Here is a 20,742-nt window from a genome sequence, read left to right as displayed (position 1 = left end):
ACAGTAACTATACAGTTGTATTGAACGGTAGATGGCAGTACACTGTCGTTGTGTGCAGTACACAACTGAAAGAAAGAAGATGCGAGGAAGGTTTAAAGACACATGTGTGCTGTTTGGTCAGCTAATGACACTAGCCAATAACAAAGAACAGAAAATCTTTTTCCTCTAGGGGGTGCCTGATGGCTCATGAAGACGTAGTGTCAATAGCACCTCATTCAAATCTCCAGAGGTTTTCCGTCTCACTAGAGATATTTGTACACTGAAACGTATAATCTTTTAAATCAGATTGATGCACAGATTGCCACCTGACAATCTGGCCCCATTAATCTGAATAAAAATTATTTTAAAATAGATCCGAATCCAATAATCACAAACGACTGTGATTGGTCCATCTTTAGCTTCGCTGAGAAAAGTAACATATACCACGTGACAGACGCTTATGTGCTGCTTCAGAAAGTAGTTTGGATAATATATTTTATAGTAATGTCATTGATGACCTTTAAAACATATTTAAAAAAAAAAAAAGATACAAAGTGAAAGTAAAAATTGGATAATTATTATTTACAACCATCGCACCTAACCAATCAGAGACAAAGCCAAAGCAGATAAGCCCGCCCCATTAAAAGTACACCTTTTGCTATTTGCCGCTCTTGGTTCTAATACGCAATCTATTTCATACGCATGCGCAGTGTGTAACGGAACGAGTCAACGGACGAAGTTGGAAACAAGACTGTTTGTCAGTCCAAATATTTTTAAAGAAAGAAGCAATGGGTGTGTATAATTATCTACCTTGCAATGATTTATATTATTTGCCGTTAGGTCTATAATGCCCAGAGCCACAGTATCTCTCGTGGCTAGGCTGATGTAGAGTATCATAGCTTTGAAGTACACAGCTAGTACATCATGTTGGATGAGACTGATAGATTATTTTCTGGCATGTAACGTTATTATTAGTTGTTAGTTGTGTTTTTGTTACAATATTTTTTTACGTGTAAATTAATATACATGTAATGTGTATATGCAAAACATTTTTAAACATTTTAATAAATGTTTGTATATCTCTGTCTCTCTGTAGAGTCTGTCCCTCCTCTCTCCTCACTTCGCCTGCTGGTTTCTCCCCTTCGTCTTACATCTGCCTTCATGTGGCAAGTTGTCCAGGAACAGAATGTGGAGCAATTTGGAAAACTAGAAGAATTTGTTTCTGTGATGACAAACCTCGTGCCAGAACTCTTAAGCAGGAGACAGAGAGCCACTTTGATAGTAGGACTGCGAGCTAAGGTTAGATGTGTTTATGTACAGTATTTGTTACCGTTTTCATTGAGGTTTGCTCTCCTGACGCAGTTACAGTGGTGAAATGTGTCAGTCCACTGTTAGGTAATCTGTTAGTGCTGGATCCTTGCACATGCAACACATTTCCTGACACCCAGACTTAATAGATAACAGTCAGTGTGTGTGAAGAAGATTACTACCTGTGTGTCATTTCAGGAGAGCAACCACCACATTCTAAAGTAAGAAATTACAGTAATTACGGCTCATAAGAGCTAACAGTCAATTTTATAATTGTTGCAGCTTCGATAATGTATGCGGCCAACAAATGTGACCTTCGCAGCCTTTGAAATGAGGCCCTACTTACTTTCAGAACAATATGCAGAAGCAATATTTAATAATTGTTTGATGGTTGAGCATACTGCTGCAAAAGAGTTTTTCATTTCCAAAAAGTGGAATCTCTCACTTTCAGTTCTTAAAGGATTAGTTCACTTTCAAATGAAAATTACCCCAAGCTTTACTCACCCTCAAGCCATCCTAGGTGTATATGACTTTCTTCTTTCTGATGAATACAATCGGAGATATATTAGTAAATATTCTGACGCATCCAAGCTTTATAATTGCAGTGAACAGGATCAACGAGTATGAGCTGAAGAAAGTGCCTCCATCCACATCCATCCATCATAAACGTACTCCACACGGCTCCGGGGGGTTAATAAAGGCTCTGGGGGGGTTAATAAAAAAAATATCTAGCTTCCGCCAGACCGCTTCCATATTCTACTTACGAAGAAAGTGTAAAACTCTAGCAATTCAAAAAGCGTACGTCCTACGCCTTCCCTTATCAACTTGCGGAAAAAGCTTAACTGATGTGACGCCAGTTCCGTTTTTTTTCTTCGTAATTTCAATACGGAACGCGGTCTGGCGGAAGCTAGATATTTTACTTCATAACTGGTTAAAGGTGCAGTATGTAGGATTTCTGTCCGCTAGAGGTCGCTAGAGGCCTATTCAAAACAAAGGCGTAGCTTGATGACGCCAAGTTTGAGTGTGGAATCTTGGGACATGTGGTCTTCACCTCAACAGACGGTGCAAAAGAAGAAATCATGTTCATGGATGTGATTATTAGCGTTACTGTAGTATGAAGCAGAGCAGGACTGAGTGTTGTGGGAGCTGAACGAGGCCGCTGGAGTGATTCCGCAACACACGCCACGAGCAGCGGAACTTTTATTATGCCACAGTAGCCGGTGCTTCTTCCGCTTTTCTGTTCATGAGTATGAGGTAACGCAGCTCTGTTTATGATATTAGATACATTTGAGTGTGTTGAAAATGTTATAACATTACTCTGTGCGGCGGCTGCTGTGAGACACTTGTTGCACACTGCAGTAAGTTAGATCGATTTTAGAATATCATATTAAATGCTGGATGGCTTGTGTTGATAAATGGCATGCAATTAATTTTAAAACGTATAGTATGATGGAGAAAATTCTGTTACTATTACTAAAAATAAAGCTGCATCTGATTATGCTATGTTAGCTACTTCACAAAGTAGTGTTTTTTTCTGAGGCATGGTAAAGCATAGTACTTGCAACAAAAATCAAGAAAATTAGACATTAAGACTAAACGTGTTGAGCTATATAACAACAATTAGTTTTCTGTCTATAAATATATCAAAACAGTTGTTCCCTTGTCTATTAAAAGGTGTAATATATTAAGACGTCTTTGGTGTTTCCATGGTTTCTACAAAATAAAACCGGAAACCGAGGGTAACGCGGGTATGATGCAATTGACAGGCGACTCCTCACACGTCCCGGAGCCTTGGTTAAAATTGCAATTTTCTCACGATTTACAAATAGTTGCAAACATTTGGGATATTGTAAGTACTCAAGTGAACAAAATATATAACACTGGCCTAGTGGTTTTTGGATATTTTACTGCAAAAATCTTACATAGTGCACCTTTAAATATGGATAATTTTTTACACAAACGCATCGCTTCACTTTAGAAGGCTTTTATTAACCCTCCAGAGCCGTGTGGAGTACGTTTATGATGGATGGATGTGGATGGATGCACTTTCTTCAGCTCATATTTGTTGATCCTGTTCACTGCCATTATAAAGCTCGGATGCATCAGGATATTTATTAAAATATCTCCGATTGTGTTCATTTGAAAGAAGAAAGTCATATACACCTAGGATGGCTTGAGGGTGAGTAAAGCTTGGAGTAATTTTCATTTAAAAGTGAACTAATCTTTTAAGGAGCTGAATGCTCTTTAATTTTGTTAGAGCTTTTAATTTAGCTTGGTTTTTTTATTGTTAAAAACCAGAGTAAAGTGTATTTGTCAATTTAAGTGAAACTGAATTTAAAATCAAAAAGATTTACACTCTAGTTTGTTACTAAACATGAGAAACATTCTCGTAGAAATATATTGCAAACAGGCCTAAAGATGTAGTTACTCTTGGGTACTTTAACTGCTGAAGATGTAGTTAACTTTAAAACCTATTAAATGTTGTCCATTGTGAATTAATTGTTGTATGTTTTGTGTGTTTTGTTCACTGTGAATGATCTTTTAGATGATTCTTGAGATGTGTCGAGGCGAGCTCCCCGCGGACATTCACACTGTCAAATCACACATTCACCAAATTCAGGCTACTGATTTATTAAAGGTATGTGGAGCCTCAATGTTTTTTTCTATTTTTATATATATAATTTCCTAAATATTAAATCCAAATTTTAATTCGCAAGAGTTGACGTTTGAGGGCAATGCATTATGTTTAGAATGGCCAGTACTGATCTACTGATTTTAATAGAACTCAACTGAAGCACTCAAAATGCAAATGTATATCTTCTCAATGCAACTGCATTTACGTTTACAAGATGATTCTGATTAATACTCTGATTATGTATGTCTGTTATGATTACATATAGTCATTTTTTGATTGTATGCAGTAAACCGATTCCCCTGTAGAACATCAGTAAATGACCTCATGGTGTCCGTAGATCCTTAAAAGTCTTAAAATGTAAAAATAAGTTTTAATGTAAAAATGAGGCTTTAATTAGCATTAAAATGTCTTCAATTTGCTTTTCAAAGGTGTTAAAAATGCAACTGAATTGACACCGCAGTAATTGTAAAATGTCTAATGCATACAAGTGAATTAAAACAAAAATGTATTACTCTTGTTATATTACTATTTGTATCCCCAAATAAAAATGCATTATTATTATCATATATTTTCAGTCCAGTATTAATATTACAAAATAGATTTTTTTTTAAAGTCCATTATTCATTTGTAATGTGCATCTCTGAGCAGGGTGATATTGTTTGTTTGCATTGAAGCCAATGGAAGTGATGTGCAGGTCTCAAAACTTTTTGGAAAGGTCTTGAAAATGGTATTAAAAAGTATTAAAATGCTGATACCTGCAGATACCCTGGACATGAATATCATTGTGTTGTTCAAAGGTTTTGAAAAGCTGTTCAAAGCTGCACGATTAATCCTTAAAATCTCGATTCAAACACTCACACAATCTTATTCCTCTATGACAGCGATTCTGCTATGTCTGTTAAACTTTGACAAGTATGATCACAGCAAAAATTCAAATCCGTGTTTGCTGAGCCAGAAAGAGCAGTTATCATGTATAGGTATGAAAAATAGCTTTACAGTCTTTTCAACCACACAGTATCATTATTTCTGTGTTACAGTAATTCAAATGATAACAGAAGTACTGGGATGAAAGCAAAGTCCCTTTAAGACAAGTCATTTCACTCGGCGGCCATCTTTGAAATGCATCTCGGGCATGCAAGTGCAACTTCTCTTTGAATGGGGAAACATCAAATTCTCCAAAGCTGTTTGCCAATCTTTCGATGAAATTTCATATTTGAAATCACCAATGAAATCTGACAACAACTGTCTCATAAATTTTTTTTCCAAACGCTCGAATCATGACCAAAAAAACCTGTATTTTTTAGGCTGGATCAAGCTAATGCGCATGCGCAGACCTAAATGCGCATCTCTTGTGCCTTGTTTCGGAGGCGCGCGTCTGACTGTTTCTGTAGAAACCGGTGCTTCTAACGGCCGCTGCGGTGACGCAATGACTTTACCAGTCGGCGATTGGCTCTTATTTTGAAGGCGGGACTTATTCCGCCATATTGCGCGGTAAACTTTCTCCCATTCGAAACAATACGAGTGACGCGTGTTGTGTTATTCTATAGTCTTTGGATGAAAGTTTATAGTTCGAATATAAACACTGATGTCTACGGTAGTGATCAAAATAGAGCAAATCGCCTTTTGAAAGTAACTTGATGCTTCAAATAAAGTTTGTATCAGTTACATTGTTACACCAGTAGGTGCCGACAAGTGACTGTTAAAAAATGTATTTGTCATTAAATCATTCATTCAAGAGATTTGTTCAAAAATACTGATTCATCCAGTAATAAAACAAACAAGTCTTTATGAGTGAGTCAATGAATCATTTCAAACGAAAAAAAAAAAATCACATTAAATATTTTTTTACATAGACTGCAGCAATTAACATTTTGTCAGAATCGTCAGAGAAACATGATCTCTGTTCTAAACAAAAAAATTGTGATTCTCAGTTTATCCAGAATTATGCAGCTCTAGTCCTATACTATGAAGTTTTCAAACCAGTGTTGCATTACCAAAATTTCAGTAGTCGATACTGGTGATAGCTACTCAGATTAATCATCTGATATTTGCTCAATTTGAGATTATCGGCTAAGTGGCCAATTAAAGGGTTAGTTCACCCAAAAATGAAATAATGTCATTAATTACTCACACTCATGCCGTTCCACACCCGTAAGACCTTCGTTAATCTTCGGAACACAAATTAAGATATTTTTGTTGAAATCCGATGGCTCAGTGAGGCCTGCATAGCCAGCAATGACATTTCCTCTCTCAAGATCCATCAATGAAGCTTCAGAGCATTATACATCTTTTGTGTCGAATCAGCGGTTCGGAGCGCCAAAGTCACGCGATTTCAGCAGTTTGGCGGTTTAACACGCAATCCGAATCATGATTCGACACAAAAGATTCATAACGCTCCGAAGCTTTATAAAGCAGTGTTTTGAAATCGGCCATCACTTCATAAGTCGTTATTTTGTTTTTGTGGCGCACCAAAAATATTCTTGTCGCTTTATAATATTAATATTGAACCACTGTACTCACACAACATAGCATTGTTTTGTCTCAAATTCTCTTGTCTTTTGTACTGGTTGTCATTTGTTTTATTACCTACAATATACAAACACTTTTGGACATTGATTCCTATGGGCCGGCGTTCGGCTGCAGGGCCATTTGTGAGCATCTGTCGGGCTTGTTTTTGTGGTGTGTTCCCCATGTCGGCTCTAGTCGGGCTGAAGTCAGCAGCAGTTCGCCCGATTCAGAGTGTTAAAGGGTTAGTTCACCCAAAAATTAAATTTCAGTCATTAATCACTCACCCTCATGTCGTTCCACCCCCGTAAGACCTTTGTTTGTCTTCTGAACACAAATTAAGATTTTTTTTTATTTTTTTTATCCCCCATAGAAAGCAGTTCAGCGCTTCCGTGTTTACATCCGAATGCAGACTCAGTATTGTCCGGCTCCTGCGTCAGCATCACACACATGCGTCGTGGTGTTCACGCGAACAGCGTCAGCCAATACTGAGCCGGCGTTCGGACGTTAACACAGAAACGCTGCACAGCGTTCACTGCGTCAACTGTATACGAGTCTGACAGGGTAGAGAAGAAATTGTTGAATAAAGTCATTGTTTTTGTTTTGTTTTTGTGCACAAAAAGTATTCTCATTGCTTCATAACATTATGGTTGAACAACTGCAGTCATGTTGACTTTTAACAATGTCTTTACTGCTTTTCTGGACATTGAATGAAGGTAATTTCATTGCTTTCTATGGGGGATAAAAAAACAACAACTTGGATTTCATCAAAGATATCTTAATTTGTGTTCAGAAGATAAACGAAGGTCTTACGGGTGTGGAAGGACATGAGGGTGAGTAATTAATGACAGAAATTTCATTTTGGGGTGAACTAACCCTTTAAATCATCATCGGGGCTGTCTGTGAGAGAGATTGCTGTAATTGGCTGTTCAGTTTAGCAAACGAGTCAGTGCATGAGTATAAAAGCAAAAGTGATGGAAGAATTCAAGACAGCACAAACAGAAGTACTTTAGCCATAAGTGGACTGGTCGCATGTTTATGATATTATTTTAAGTACTTATTTACTGCGTGAGGGATATAACATTGTTCTACATACAGAGATATGCTAAACCATAATAATGAGCCTTTAAAATATAAATGAAGCATTCAAATAATTATGAATGTGTCAGAAAAAATAGCAAGGAGACTGTCTGAACATTTTAATAATTTATTAATAAACTAGTGTTTTCTGAGTCTGTATCAGCTGCAAAGATGGAAGTTGACAACGCTGGCTTGTCATCTCTGCAGTATAGTGGATGCACCTATAGAGAGATGTTTGTTAAATTAAACATGACATGCAGTAAGCTCTGTACTAATTTAGTTTTCACACTCCACACGAACACTTGGATATGCTCCGAATAATAGCGCATATTTATCTAGGTTAATGTTAAAACAAGTGGCCATGTAAAGAGTATAATGTTAGGCTACTACTTACATGTTTCAAAAGCTATGTTTGAGGTCAATAAATGATTGATGAACGTTTACCTAAAGAGTTTGCTCATCAGTTTTTTTTTTGAGGGTCATCCTTTACTACTAGGGCTGATTATTAGGGGACATCCCTAGTACAGAGACAATGTGAAATTGCAGGTCGACTCCACTGACACTTTAAGCTTGTAGCAGAGAATCAGCAAACATCATAGACTGTGAACTTTTTTTTTCTCCTCTGGATGAGCTCAGCACCTTCTTTGCTCTCAACAACATAAAGAACAATGCCGTTCTCATGGTGAAAGCTCTTGTGGGTGATGCTGCAGAGGTTGGATCACTCTCTGCACAGCTGTAATGTCTGGACTACGCACCTAAGCTTTTCACACATCATTTACTAGTAAATGCTGTTGTGACACAGTTGGCTTGAATTGATTTTCTGTTTGTCCACAGGTGAATGACACAGACATGGAGAGCTTACAAGACAGCGTACTTCAACTCGTTCTGAGCTTGCTAGAGGATTCCATGAAAAGAGAATACTTCTTTCAGGTCAGTGACTTCAAGATCCATTAAAAAAGTTGGAGACGTGAACAAACACTCTTGAGTATGAAATGTTCCAGATGAAAAAACAGGGTGACATTAATCTGCATTTTATGATTACTGCCACTAGAGGGGCCTATAGTTTTTCTATGGAGATTCTATGTATTTCTGTGTGTTTGTGTGAGTCTTTTCTGCATTGGGGATATTCTAGTCTCTTCTCTTCATTTAAGCATGTGTGTGTACTGAATTGTGCCAGATCTTTATATATTTTTTGACCAAAAAATTGTTTTCCCCATTTCCCATTCATTCCTTATGGGGGTCAAATTGACCCACAAGGGAAGGATTTATTACCATTTTTATTACAACTACAAATCCTATGAATCCTGTCATTTGTGTGTGTGTGTGAGAATGTGTATATTCTCATTTCAAGTGTGAAAGTTTTAAGCAAGCTCTTAAGCCCAGAACACACCAAGCCGGCAGGCAGTTTTTGTTCGTCGGCCGACTAAGTTTTCTCAGTATGTTCCGCATCGTCGCCTGAAGTTGGTCCTCGTCGGCTTTTTCGGCCGATTCGACATGTTGAATCGGCGTCAGTCGGGCCATCTGATCATTCTGATGGGCTGTTCAGCTACTGCCACCTGCTGGTACGGAAAGGCATTTCATCTTACGCAGGCGCAGAACGGACGTGCTACTTGGCCGTCGGGTGTCGAGCAGCAGGTGTCAGGGCAACTTTGGACCCAGATGCTGCCGACGTGAGCCAACCCCACAGTCTGCCTTCGTCGCCACTAGTTCGTCGCCGTAGGCTTAGTGTGTTCTGGGCTTTAGACCACTCAGATAAACACCAGATTTTTAAAAATTCAAAATATAATCATTTCGGGTCAAAATGACCCAAGGAAAGGAATAGGGTTCAAAGTGCAAAGGAGCAACCGTATCTAAAAAAAGATAGTTTCTGATCTTGACTGAATAATTTCTTGAATGAATAACTTTTGTAACTTTAGATAAATGTATAATTTATTTATGAAAAGAACTTATTTTACATTTGATTACATCTGATTTCAATTTCCGTACCTGAACTTTGTTGAGTTGTATTTATTTGTACTATAGCTAATTTATTTGTTCTTATTTTATTACTGACTATTTACTTGTCTTTAATATTATTTGAAATTTATATTAGTTTGTCTAGTTGTTTTTGCTGTGGTATTTTTGTTAAAACTATAGGCAAAAGCTCCTTGTGTAAGTATTCTTTACGCTGTTCGGCTGTTGATTTTTGTTCTGTAGGCTGCTGATTTTTGTTTTGCAAAAAGACAGAATAAATATGTTTGATAGGCTATTTAAATGTTTGACTTCATTTTTTTACCTTATTGGAATCAAAACTGGGAATCGATAAGAATAGGAATCGATAAGCAGAATTGGAATCGCTTGAATTCAGACAATACCCAACCACACGTGTAACTGTATAAAAAAACAGACAATTTTGCTTGTCTATGGGTGAATGTTCATTCTCAGCTCCATAAGATTCATTTAAGAGTTCTCTTGCACCTTTCATTTCAGAGTCTTGTGAACATGTGCTAAAGACATGTTCTTGATGTCCGACCTGCACCATAGGTGCTATGAACTGCAGTGGAAGTTGCTAAATCTTAATGGCTGTTTTTCAGGTTTGCATGAAGACTTCAAATGAAATTTGTTTTTGTGTTTCAGGAAGTATTTCCAGTCGAGTATGGTCCTGACTTTGATAAAGCACTGCAAGTCCTTGTTGGCTTTTTCCTCTCCAGATTGGAGCAACTTCTGCCTGTACCAAACTTCAAACAGGTCTGATGATACACGCTTATCATATCTGAATGATTCAGGCCTGCTACTTAGTTATACAGATTTTTTGTGTTTGTAATGTATTTTTAATCTTCATTTTCTTTTATTTCAGCTTTCATTGTTGCTCAGCTGTCACCCTGGGGAGCTCGATGCATGTGTGGACTCTGTTTGCAAATCACACAATTTGCTATCCTTGCTGCAAACAGATGTTTGTGGGACTTTGGAAAAAAATGGTAAAATTTAGTCTTTGAATATTAGTGTTATTCCATATGCTTTAGGTTGAACTTTGTTAATCAGATATGTTAGTGAATTAGAGCTGAGATATCTACTTTGCTTAGCAAACAGGTTTTAGAATTCTGATTGGCTGTTTCTTTAACAAAGCTGAATAAGCTTTCTAGATAAAAATGGAAAATCACAAATTTATGTTGAGATACACCAAAACTTATCCGGCTAACCAAGTAAGCCCCTCATGAAGACCTACTTCTATTACTAGAAAAATACAGTTAAGCACAATTGGTCAATGGCTAATTTTGTTTTCATATTTTTATTTTGAAGCTCTTCCAACAATAGTTGAAGATCGAATAGTTTCATCATTGTCACTGCCACCTGTTGGCAACTCAGTAGTTATAAACCAGCACAGTGATGATGGCAAGTTACTGCCTCTTGATTCTAAAAACCTGCCAAACCAACAACATAGTATGGACAAGGAGACTGGGACAGGTGATCCAAATGTCCAGGATGTTGGATCCAACTCCAGCTGTGAATCATCAGAGTCCTCCAGAGACAGTGATGGTGAAAAGGAAACAAACTCAAATGCTGATGAATTGCAACGGTACGTTTACATTACCATATTACTAGTTGTGGGCAGGATGGTCAGCTAGTTATATAACAACCAACTAATCAATTACTGAAGTTAAATAGATTATTTCTTTCCTTTTTTAATTTAACTTGAAGGAATAATGCAAAAATAACTTCTATCACTCTTATCTCTTCAGAATTGTATAATTTTCTTTTTTCTTTAGAACACAAAGAAAGATATTTGTGACCCTGGACCACAAAACCAATTTTTTGAAATTAAGATTTATACATCATCTGAAAGCTGAATAAAAAAGCTGTCCATTGATGTATGGTTTGTTAGGATAGGACAAATTTGATACAGCTATTTGAAAATCTGGAATCTGAAGGTGCAAAAAAATCAAAATATTGAGAAAATCACCTTTAAAGTTGTCCAAATGAAGTACTTAGCAATGCATATTACTTACAAAAATAAATTTGAGATATATTTAAGGTAGGAAATTTACAAAATATCTTTATGGAACATGATCTTTACCTAATATCCTAATGATTTTTGGCATAAAAAAAATCGATAATTTTGACCCATACATTGTATAGTTGGCTATTGTTACAAATATACCCGTGCGACTTATGACTGGTTTTGTGGTCCAGGGTCACGTTTGAAGAATTTTTTAGCTGTTTTTGTCCATACAGTGAAAGTCATTAGGGTCCAAGGCTCAAGCTCCAAAATCAATGGCCATTTTGTATGATGAACACCACAAAATTGAAGTTGTCACACTCAAATGAAATCATTTTTGGTGTTGGTGTTAATGGTGTAGGTGACAGTTTTCTGATATGCAATTTCTGAGAGTGCGTCTTGTGCAACAAATTCACAACATTCAATAATAATTTCAAGATGATTACTGTCTGAGACTGAAAGTCTCAGAGTCTCTTTTTTTTGAGCACATTGCTATGAAATTTGCTTTGTAGTGTTCTTGAATTAAAAGGTTAGTTTGCCCCAAAATGAAAATAATGTCATTAATTACTCACTCTCATGTCGTCCCACACCCGTAAGACTTTCGTTCATCTTCAGAACACAAATTAAGATCTTTTTAATGAATCCGATTTCCTTCCATAGACTGCCTTTGCAACTGAAAAAGTTAATAAAGAAATCGGAAAACGAATCCATATGAATCGAGCGGTTTAGTCCAGATTTTTTGAATAACGCACAAGAACAAACCTCTTCCAGAAGCTCAAATGGGCTGCGTAACCAATGAGGTTCATTCTTGTGCTGCTTATGTTCGCTGATCAATGTTTACATGCGAGTAAAAGTCAAATGAAATCTGTTCATCATAAAAAGTGAATTGATTCTCTTCAGAAAATTTGGATTAAACCGCTCAATTCATATGGATTAGTTTTCCGATCTCTTTATGAACTTTTTAAGGCGTCAAAGTTTCAGTTGCAAAGGCAGTCTGTGGAAGGAAATCTGACAGCATTCTGTCATCAAAAATATCTTAATTTGTGTTCTGAAGATGAACGAAAGTCTTACGCATGTGGAACGACATGAGGGTGAGTAATTAATAACAGAATTTTAATTTTGGGGTGAACTAACCCTTTAAGATATAAAATGTTTGATTGTTTGTATCCTGTTTATTATTTTGTAGGAGTAACTCAGAGGAGCCAAGCGTACCGTCATCCACCAACGATGCTCATAGAGGTACAGCCCTTCTGAATATCTGTCAAGATTCTCATTACACCTTTTCATCATCTTTAGACTAAACCATCTCTGTTTGTCCCATGTTTTCCTTTAGGTGATTTAATTTTTCAGACTGCTGTGCCTCTCCAGCGGCCCGCTCTTGACACCTTCCCAAACTCACCTTCTAAAGGCTTCCACTATGCAGGCAGAACCGTACACAAATGTCAGCAGTGCACAAAATACTTCATCTATCGGTCTGATCTTGTCAAGCACCAGGAAATTCACACCCAGGCGGGGACACACGAGTGTCATCAGTGTGGGCAAGCTTTTGACGATTTGACGCAGCTGACGGCACACAAGAACACCAGCTGCAATACCAGAATTTTCAAGTGCATCAAATGCACAGCCCACTTTAGATCCCTCAGGACCCTATACAGACACAACCGAGTGCACAAAGAGAAAACCACACACAAATGCCCTGAATGTGGACGGCTGTTCACAAGTCTGTCACGATTAGTGGGTCACCGGCGAGCTCACCGAACTCCTGCTGTTAAAAGGAACTACACCTGTAAACAATGCAACGAGACTTTCGGCTCATACCGAGCCAGTTTAATCCACCAGAAGACTCATAAAGTTAAAGACGCCCCCCCATCTAAACCGGAACGGCAGCCAGGAAAGTGTCGTTTTTGTGAATTGACGTTCAGCGTCGACAGCGAATTAAGAAGCCATCTGAAGACGCACGCGGAGTTTAGGCCGTATATATGCGACCAGTGTGGGAAGTGCTTTTCAGGCGAACAGCAGTCTGCTCGCCCACCTCTCAAACCACACGGGTGAGAAACCTCTCCTTTGTTCGCAATGCGGAAAGCGGTTTTACAGCAAAATCCAATTAAAATCCCACATGAGATGTCATTCTGGCGAGCGGCCGCATGTCTGTCCGTACTGCGAGAAGCAGTTTTCACTGTCTGGGAATTTGAAAATCCATATCAGGATTCACACTGGGGAGAAGCCATACGTTTGCCATCAGTGCGGAAAGGGTTTCGTCTCCGCCGGATGCCTGCAGGTGCATCTGCGTTCTCACACGGGAGAGAAGCCGTATCAGTGTAAAATCTGCAGCAAGAAATTTGTAGTTTCGAGTCACCTGACGGCGCACATGTGCTTTCACACCGGAGAGCGTCCACACTGCTGCTTACAATGCGGGAAACGATTCATCCGGCGCTATGACTTGAGCAAGCACATGTACACTCATATTGGGAAGAGGCCGTTCCCATGTCCTCTGTGCCCAAAGGCTTACACGTGTCGTACACACTTGAACAGGCACATGAAGAGCCACAGTGTTTGACTTGAATCATGTTGTCATCCTGAGTGCCTTGTGTGGAGTGAAAACATAGTTCAATCAAAAATTTCAATCCTGTCATTATTTACTCACCCTCATGACCAATGTCCATGTCCAAACCCGTTTACTGTTGTGGTTTTTCTGTGGGACACAAAAAGAAACTTATCACAGCTCTTTTCCATTTGAAAGATCATAGTTGACCACATCTTTCAAGCTCTAAAAATGACAAAAAAATGTCATCATTATAGTCCATACAGCTTATGCATTATATTCCAAGTCTTGTCAAGTCATATTATTCCTTTCTGTGAGTAATGAATTGAAATTTAAGTTGTTTATTCAATAATAATATTCCCCTTCTTCTGAGCTGTTAACTGTGGCCGGATCATTGAGTTATTGAGTGAGAACTAGATCAGTTTGATTTGTTAACCAAATCTGATTTATTAAAAATAATTGTCTCAGAAGAAACAAAAATGAACAGCTTACTGAAGGTGAGTACCACCACTGAATGACAACTTAAAGGGTTAGTTCACCCAAAAATGAAAATTCTGTCATTAATTACTCACCCTCATGTCATTCCACACCCCTTTGTTCATTTTCAGAACACAAATTAAGATATTTTTGATAAAATCAAATGGCTCAGTGAGGCCTCCATTGCCAGCAAGATAATTATACTTTCAGATGCCCAGAAAGCTACTAAAGACATATTTAAAACAGTTCATGTGACTTCAGTGGTTTAATTTTAATATTATAAAGCGACGAGAATACTTTTTGTGCGCCAAAAAACAAATAACGACTTTATTCAACAGTATCTAGTGATGGGCGATTTCAAAACACTGCTTCATGAAGCTTAGTATCTTTTGTTTTGAATCAGTGGTTCGGAGTGTGTATCAAACTGCCAAAGTCACGTGATTTCAGTAAACGAGGCTTTGTTACATCATAAGTGTTTTGAAATTTCAATGGTTCACATGACTTTGGCAGTTTGATACATGTTCCAAACCACTGATTTGAAAAAAACAAAAGATTCGTAAAGCTTTGAAGCTTCATGAAGCAGTGTTTTGAAATCGCCCATCACTAGATATTGTTGAATAAAGTCGTTATTTTTATTTATTTATTTATTTTTTGGCGCACAAAAAGTATTCTGCTCGCTTTATAACATTAAGGTTGAACCACTGAAGTCACATGAACTGTTTTAAATATGTCTTTAGTACCTTTTTGGGCATTTGAAAGTGTTAATTGTCTTGCTGGCAATGGAGACCTCCCTGAGCCATCAGATTTTATCAAAAATATCTTAATTTTTGTTCTGAAGATGAATGAAGGTCTTAAGGGTGTGGAACGACATGAGGGTGAGTAATTAATGACTGAATTTTCATTTTGGGTGAACTAACCCTTTAAGCTCCAGTCTGTTTCCCACACAAAACCAAGACTTCAGAAGACTTGCAGACATAAGAGTGAGTAAATAAATTGAGGTGAACTATCCCTTTAATTAAAATGTTTCCTGCCAATCTGACGCCGTTGAACTGCAGTTGTTTCACTACAACAAAGTCATTTGAAGAACAGCTTTAACATTTTCTTGCATTACTAATGTGTAACATAGTTTCGTGCCATGGATATTTTCTGTAGAAATTTAGGTTTGGAGCCCACTGTTAAGAGTTTTTCTTTTAGATTTAGGTTTTTCTAAGATTATTTTAAGCTAGAATCATGCTCAGTATGCAATTATTAATGAAATGTGCTGAATGTTATAGCCTCATACTAAACTAAATAAATGTGTTGATGACTTAAAGTGGGAATTAAAAATCTCATATTGTTAATGGTGGTGTCATTTTTAAATATCTTTTTTTTATATATATATCAAGATAAACAGGTGTGTAGCCTATTGTATACATAAAAGAAATTCAAGGTAGTAGTGATGTACAGTCAATAAAAAAATAAAGGTTTGGCACTTTAGGTGTGTTTTTAAAATGCAGAAAAAGAAGAAAGCAATGAGAGACAAAGAAGCTAAAGGACCAGCTAAAGCAGACAGACATCATCTGGATCCAAAGACCTTTATGACAATTTAATAAAAACAAGCCTTTAATAAAAATTAAAACTGTGGCATATTTTTTAATTTGTTAATCTGTTGAATTGACATTCATTGTTTGTTCATTCATTCATTTTAATTAACATTGTAATTTCCAAAAATGTAATATTTAGTTTCCCACATTTAGCACTTAACCCATTATTTTTTTCATTCCAAAAAAGAAGCATTCTATTAAAAATTGACAAGATGAAATATCATTTGGATCCTTTCTACAAAATTTTAATAAATGTTCTCTGGTTGGCTGTTCTTTTCAATCTCAAGCATTCAACCATGTTACGCAAGTAGACGTGCCGATATTCGGTAATGCGATATATCACGATAATGAATATGCACGATATTGTTATCGTGGGCACTTCAAAATACCGTAAATAATACATTTTTATAATGTACTTAATACTTTCCCCATCAACCGTATAAAATGCAGAAGACTTCCTTATTCTGCGTCAAAGGGACACGTGCTCAGATGTAAACAAGCCCAACGTGCATGAGAAGCACATGGTGGAAGGAGTGAAGAGACGCGCTGAATGAAAGTGCACGTTCACTCTCTGACAGCAGAGGGCGCTGATGGAACAGCAGAATGCAGCGGTTACCCCGGAAACCCCGCAAACAAAGCACCTGCGCTAGTTAAGTTTTTAAAATGCTTCAAACAGCATTCATTTTTTTGTAATCTCAATGTTGTTCATCACAGCACCAAATACTTAATACTTAAAGACTTAATAGGCTATTTATTTTCAAACTTAAACATTTTTATATTTTAATCTGGACTACAACATGCCCTAATGATTAGGAATATTCTGATTATTTGTTATTGTTCAGTAAAACTTTGATACATACGGCTTCATTAGTTAACGTGTTAATTCATTATTACCAAACTGACAATGAAAAATACTTATAAAGCATTAATTGTTCTTAGTTAATGTTAATTTCTTAGTTACTGTTTAATAACATTACTAAAATCAAAAGAACTTATTTAATGGACCTGAGATAATACTAACAATGATCAGTTGTGTTTTTTAACTAACATTAACAAAAAATAATACTTTCTGTAACAAATGTAGCTATTGTTCAAACTTAGTTAATGGATTAAATAATGAGACCTTATTGTAAAAGTGTTACCTGTTGTTCTTTATAGCCTAATTCTTTTGCACTTTAATCTGTTTGAAAATTTTACTTTATATATATTTGTGTATTGTATTATTGTATTTAAACATTCAAAGTTCTTTTTGTTATTACAAAAAGAGTTCTTAAACCTGTTATACTATGACAACACTCTTTTTTCAACTTATTTCAATATCGTGATAATACCTTATACCATGATAAAAGCTTCAGCAATTAATCGCAACATGAAAATTTGATACCGTCACATGCCTATATACGCAAGTAATCAAACTAAGTTTTTATAGAAAGAACTTTAAGTCTTTGGGGGTGAACATGTTTATCAATAACTACAACTAAAGATTGTTTTAAAAAGTCAATAAGTCAGATGCTGTCATTTGCTCTGGCCCTTCTCTGCATATCATAATGACTAGATATAAAGTAGCTTATTGTCAGTGAATGGCTAGTTGTTTAACAAAGACGTCTCCATCCCTCGAAGAAAGGTCCCACTCTCTTTTTTACAAAACCTCGCTCAAAGTCTTCACAGTGTGTTAGTAGTTGACTAACTGGGGCTCAGGTCAGGAAGCAGACAGACTAGCTTAACCAACCGTATGTTAGCTGGCTTGAGTTGTCAAGTAGCTCATAAATTACAACACATAGCGACTGTATCACTTAGACTGTGTCTATTTTGCAAAATACTTGTTAACTCGTCTAGGAAAAAGAAAATGTTCTAAAGTTTGAGCTTCTAAATATTAAATCACTTTCATCTAAATCACTAATCGTAAAAGAAATGATTAGTGGTCGTAAATTGGATGCACTCTGTTTGACAGAAACCTGGCTTAAAGCAGATAAATATATTCAACACACCCAGGGTGTTGCTATAAACATGAGCCCTGCTTGTTCTTGCTACAGTATACAGACTTTCTTTAAGAATTAGCTGATTTTCTGTCGGATCTAGTAGTTTCTGTCGATAGAGTTGTGATTGTTGGTTATTTCAATATTCGCATAGATAATGAAAATGACACATTTAGAATAACGTTTACTGACATTCTGTGATGACGCAAGTGATGACATGTCAGATCTCTACCTTGGTCTCTTATATACACTTAACCAAGGTCACTCAACCTGCTCAGTGTTACCAATCTGGTAGAACTATTATTTTAACCACTAAAGATAACTTCATTAATAATCTTACAGATCTATCACAAATGCTCTGGGTGCCCAAAATCTCTGACATATTTCATATTAGAATAGAAACTATGGATACAGTCTCATTCACACTCTAGGAGAAGTGTGTTGATAGCAGGGTTGGGGAGTAACGGAATAAATGTAACGGCGTTACGTAATCAGGATACAAAAATCCAGTAACTGTAGTTCGTTACAGTTACGTCAAAAAACGTAGTAATCAGATTACAGTTACATTTTGAAAAAAGAGGGGATACTATCAGGATTACAATCGTTTCATTTAAAACTAAATAAATAATTATTTTGCTATAATAACACATATTAAGCGCTGCTTGATTATACAGTATTTCCTGTTTCTGTTGCCAGTGATGTCTCACGTGAGCCACCCGCTGGTGCATGCGCAAATAACACCCGTCTACACTCTCCTCAGATGCATATTGAATCGCTGCTGCTAGTTGAAACGTTGCTGCTCGCGGGGAAAACGCTTTCAATTCATGGAAATTTCGCTGTTGTTTTGTTTTCAAAGATGAAAATGCAAACAACATGGTTGTACAATGCAAACTCTGCCTTCCAGCTACGAAAACACTTTCTTTATCAAAGGACTAAAAAATAATCTGTAATACCATACTGTAGCCACTAGATGTCTGAATAGCCCTTTACACACACACACACACACACACACACACACACACACACACACACACACACACACATATATATATATATATATGTATATATTCAGGGCTGTGTATTCCCAAGTTGTGGAAATGAGACATGATTGCTTAGTTTTAATAGGTTTTAAAAGTAACCAAAATGCTTAACATTATATTTTTAAGCTCTAAACAACAACAACGATAATAATATTGCAATAGATAATTTATCAGATTTGTAAAATATTTTTATTGTTGAGACCCATGTGCATTTAAAAAAACTTGCAGAAATTGAGAAGAAGCAATTAAAATTAAATTTAAAAATGCAAATTATTTATAGTAAAGTAGTTCATCCCCCCAAATTTCTCTTTCTTTCTTTATATATATATATATATATATATATATGACCTTGAAGTAATCCAAAAGTAACCAGATTACATTACTTTCATATTGTGGTACTTGGATTACGTTACTGAATACTTTTTTTATAAAGTAATTTGTAACTGTAACGGAATATATTTTTAAAGTAACCCTCCCAAGCCTGGTTGATAGTGAACAAGACCTATAGGCCAAAATGTCTACATCAGGGGTCTGATAATTGTCACACCTTTAGTACGGTGGAGGAAAATGATTGGTCAGTTTTAATGTCTCGCATTTGGTTTTAGTCACATGGTCAAGGAAGGGATAAAAGAAAATTGTAACTGTTGCTCTGGGTTTTTTTCTCTTTTCTCTGGCTCGTTTCTTGGGCCTCTGCTCTTCCTGAGCTCTGCCTTCCTGGAAAACTGGGTTAAATCCATATAGGCCAGACTGAAGTCCCCAGCACTCTCTCTCTGTCTTTCTCAGGTAACATTCAACACACATCCTGGGTACAATTAACTGTGTTTTATCATCTTACACATCTATTTTGTAACCAAATTCATGTGTAACCATAACCAACCCTTTCAACTATAAAGTATGTGCTAACTTGTTTTGATTAAGTATTATTATCAAAGTGCTACCTATTGCACAACAATATAGTTACAAAGTAGCAATGCTCTCCCACATATTTTGCTATTCTAACTGTGCTTATTTCTGTTGTTGGTATAAGTAGCAGTAGGTAGTAATAGACAAGAAATGTAGTTTTTCACCATCATGCTGATAATGTTTCTTTAATCATTTGATTATGGGATAATCAGGCAGTCTAATCCCTCAGCTAGTCTTCTTGATCCTGCACCAACCTCTTTACTGAAAAATTCCTTGACCGCTCTGTCATTACCCATTTTATTAAAATGTAAATGTCCTCTGGAATAGTTCCATTTGAAGCTTAAGATGGCTGCTGTCACCCCTGTTCTGAAAAAGCCTGGTCTTGATCCTTCATCTCTTAAGTAACAATGGGCCTATCTCAAACCTCTCTTTTCTAAGATATTAGAAAAAATTGTTGCTTCCCAGTTACAGCACATAACCTCCATGAACCTGGTTTCAGTCCTGAAACAGCTCTGGTTAAGGTATGGTCTCCTCTTAGCCTCTGTCTGATTCTGGTGCTCTTAGCACTCTTTATCTGTTGGATCTTAGCTCTGCATTTGACACTGTTATTCATTAGATGCTTCTCTCACGCTTTTTAGCAATTGGAATTACTGGTAAAGCTTTTGACTGGTTTTCCTCTTATCTTTCACATTTCTGTTCTTCCTTGACTGACTGAAAATGCAATCGCAAGCGTCCTTG

The 20,742-nt window shown here is 36.7% G+C and overlaps 1 protein-coding gene across 2 annotated transcripts; it reads left to right on the top strand.

The window, feature by feature from the left end:
• Window positions 1-611: 611 nt before the first annotated feature.
• On the top strand, window positions 612-15,842 carry zgc:171422 (uncharacterized protein LOC100001353 homolog). 2 transcript variants are annotated; one of them, XM_051891028.1, is made up of 9 exons: window positions 612-771; window positions 1,076-1,278; window positions 3,833-3,925; window positions 8,342-8,437; window positions 10,124-10,234; window positions 10,344-10,464; window positions 10,787-11,063; window positions 12,670-12,722; window positions 12,817-15,842. In XM_051891028.1, the coding sequence occupies exons 1-9, from the start codon at window positions 768-770 to the stop codon at window positions 13,533-13,535; spliced, it is 1,677 nt and encodes a 558-aa protein (XP_051746988.1). In that variant the 5' UTR covers window positions 612-767; the 3' UTR covers window positions 13,536-15,842. The 2 variants fall into 2 exon arrangements, with proteins under 2 accessions (XP_051746988.1, XP_051746989.1); XM_051891029.1 differs by lacking the exons at window positions 10,787-11,063; window positions 12,670-12,722; window positions 12,817-15,842 and adding an exon at window positions 10,613-10,675.
• Window positions 15,843-20,742: the final 4,900 nt, after the last annotated feature.

This window comes from Ctenopharyngodon idella, chromosome 4 (assembly GCF_019924925.1).
Source record: "Ctenopharyngodon idella isolate HZGC_01 chromosome 4, HZGC01, whole genome shotgun sequence".
Taxonomy (NCBI): domain Eukaryota; kingdom Metazoa; phylum Chordata; class Actinopteri; order Cypriniformes; family Xenocyprididae; genus Ctenopharyngodon; species Ctenopharyngodon idella.
This window is presented reverse-complemented; position numbering and strand designations above follow the sequence as displayed.

Excerpts from the sequence above, each read along its gene's own strand:
- zgc:171422 (XM_051891028.1), top strand. Across the intron at positions 1,279-3,832 it reads TAGTAGGACTGCGAGCTAAG|ATGATTCTTGAGATGTGTCG; the intron begins GTTAGATGTGTT and ends ATGATCTTTTAG. Across the intron at positions 8,438-10,123 it reads AAAGAGAATACTTCTTTCAG|GAAGTATTTCCAGTCGAGTA; the intron begins GTCAGTGACTTC and ends TTTGTGTTTCAG.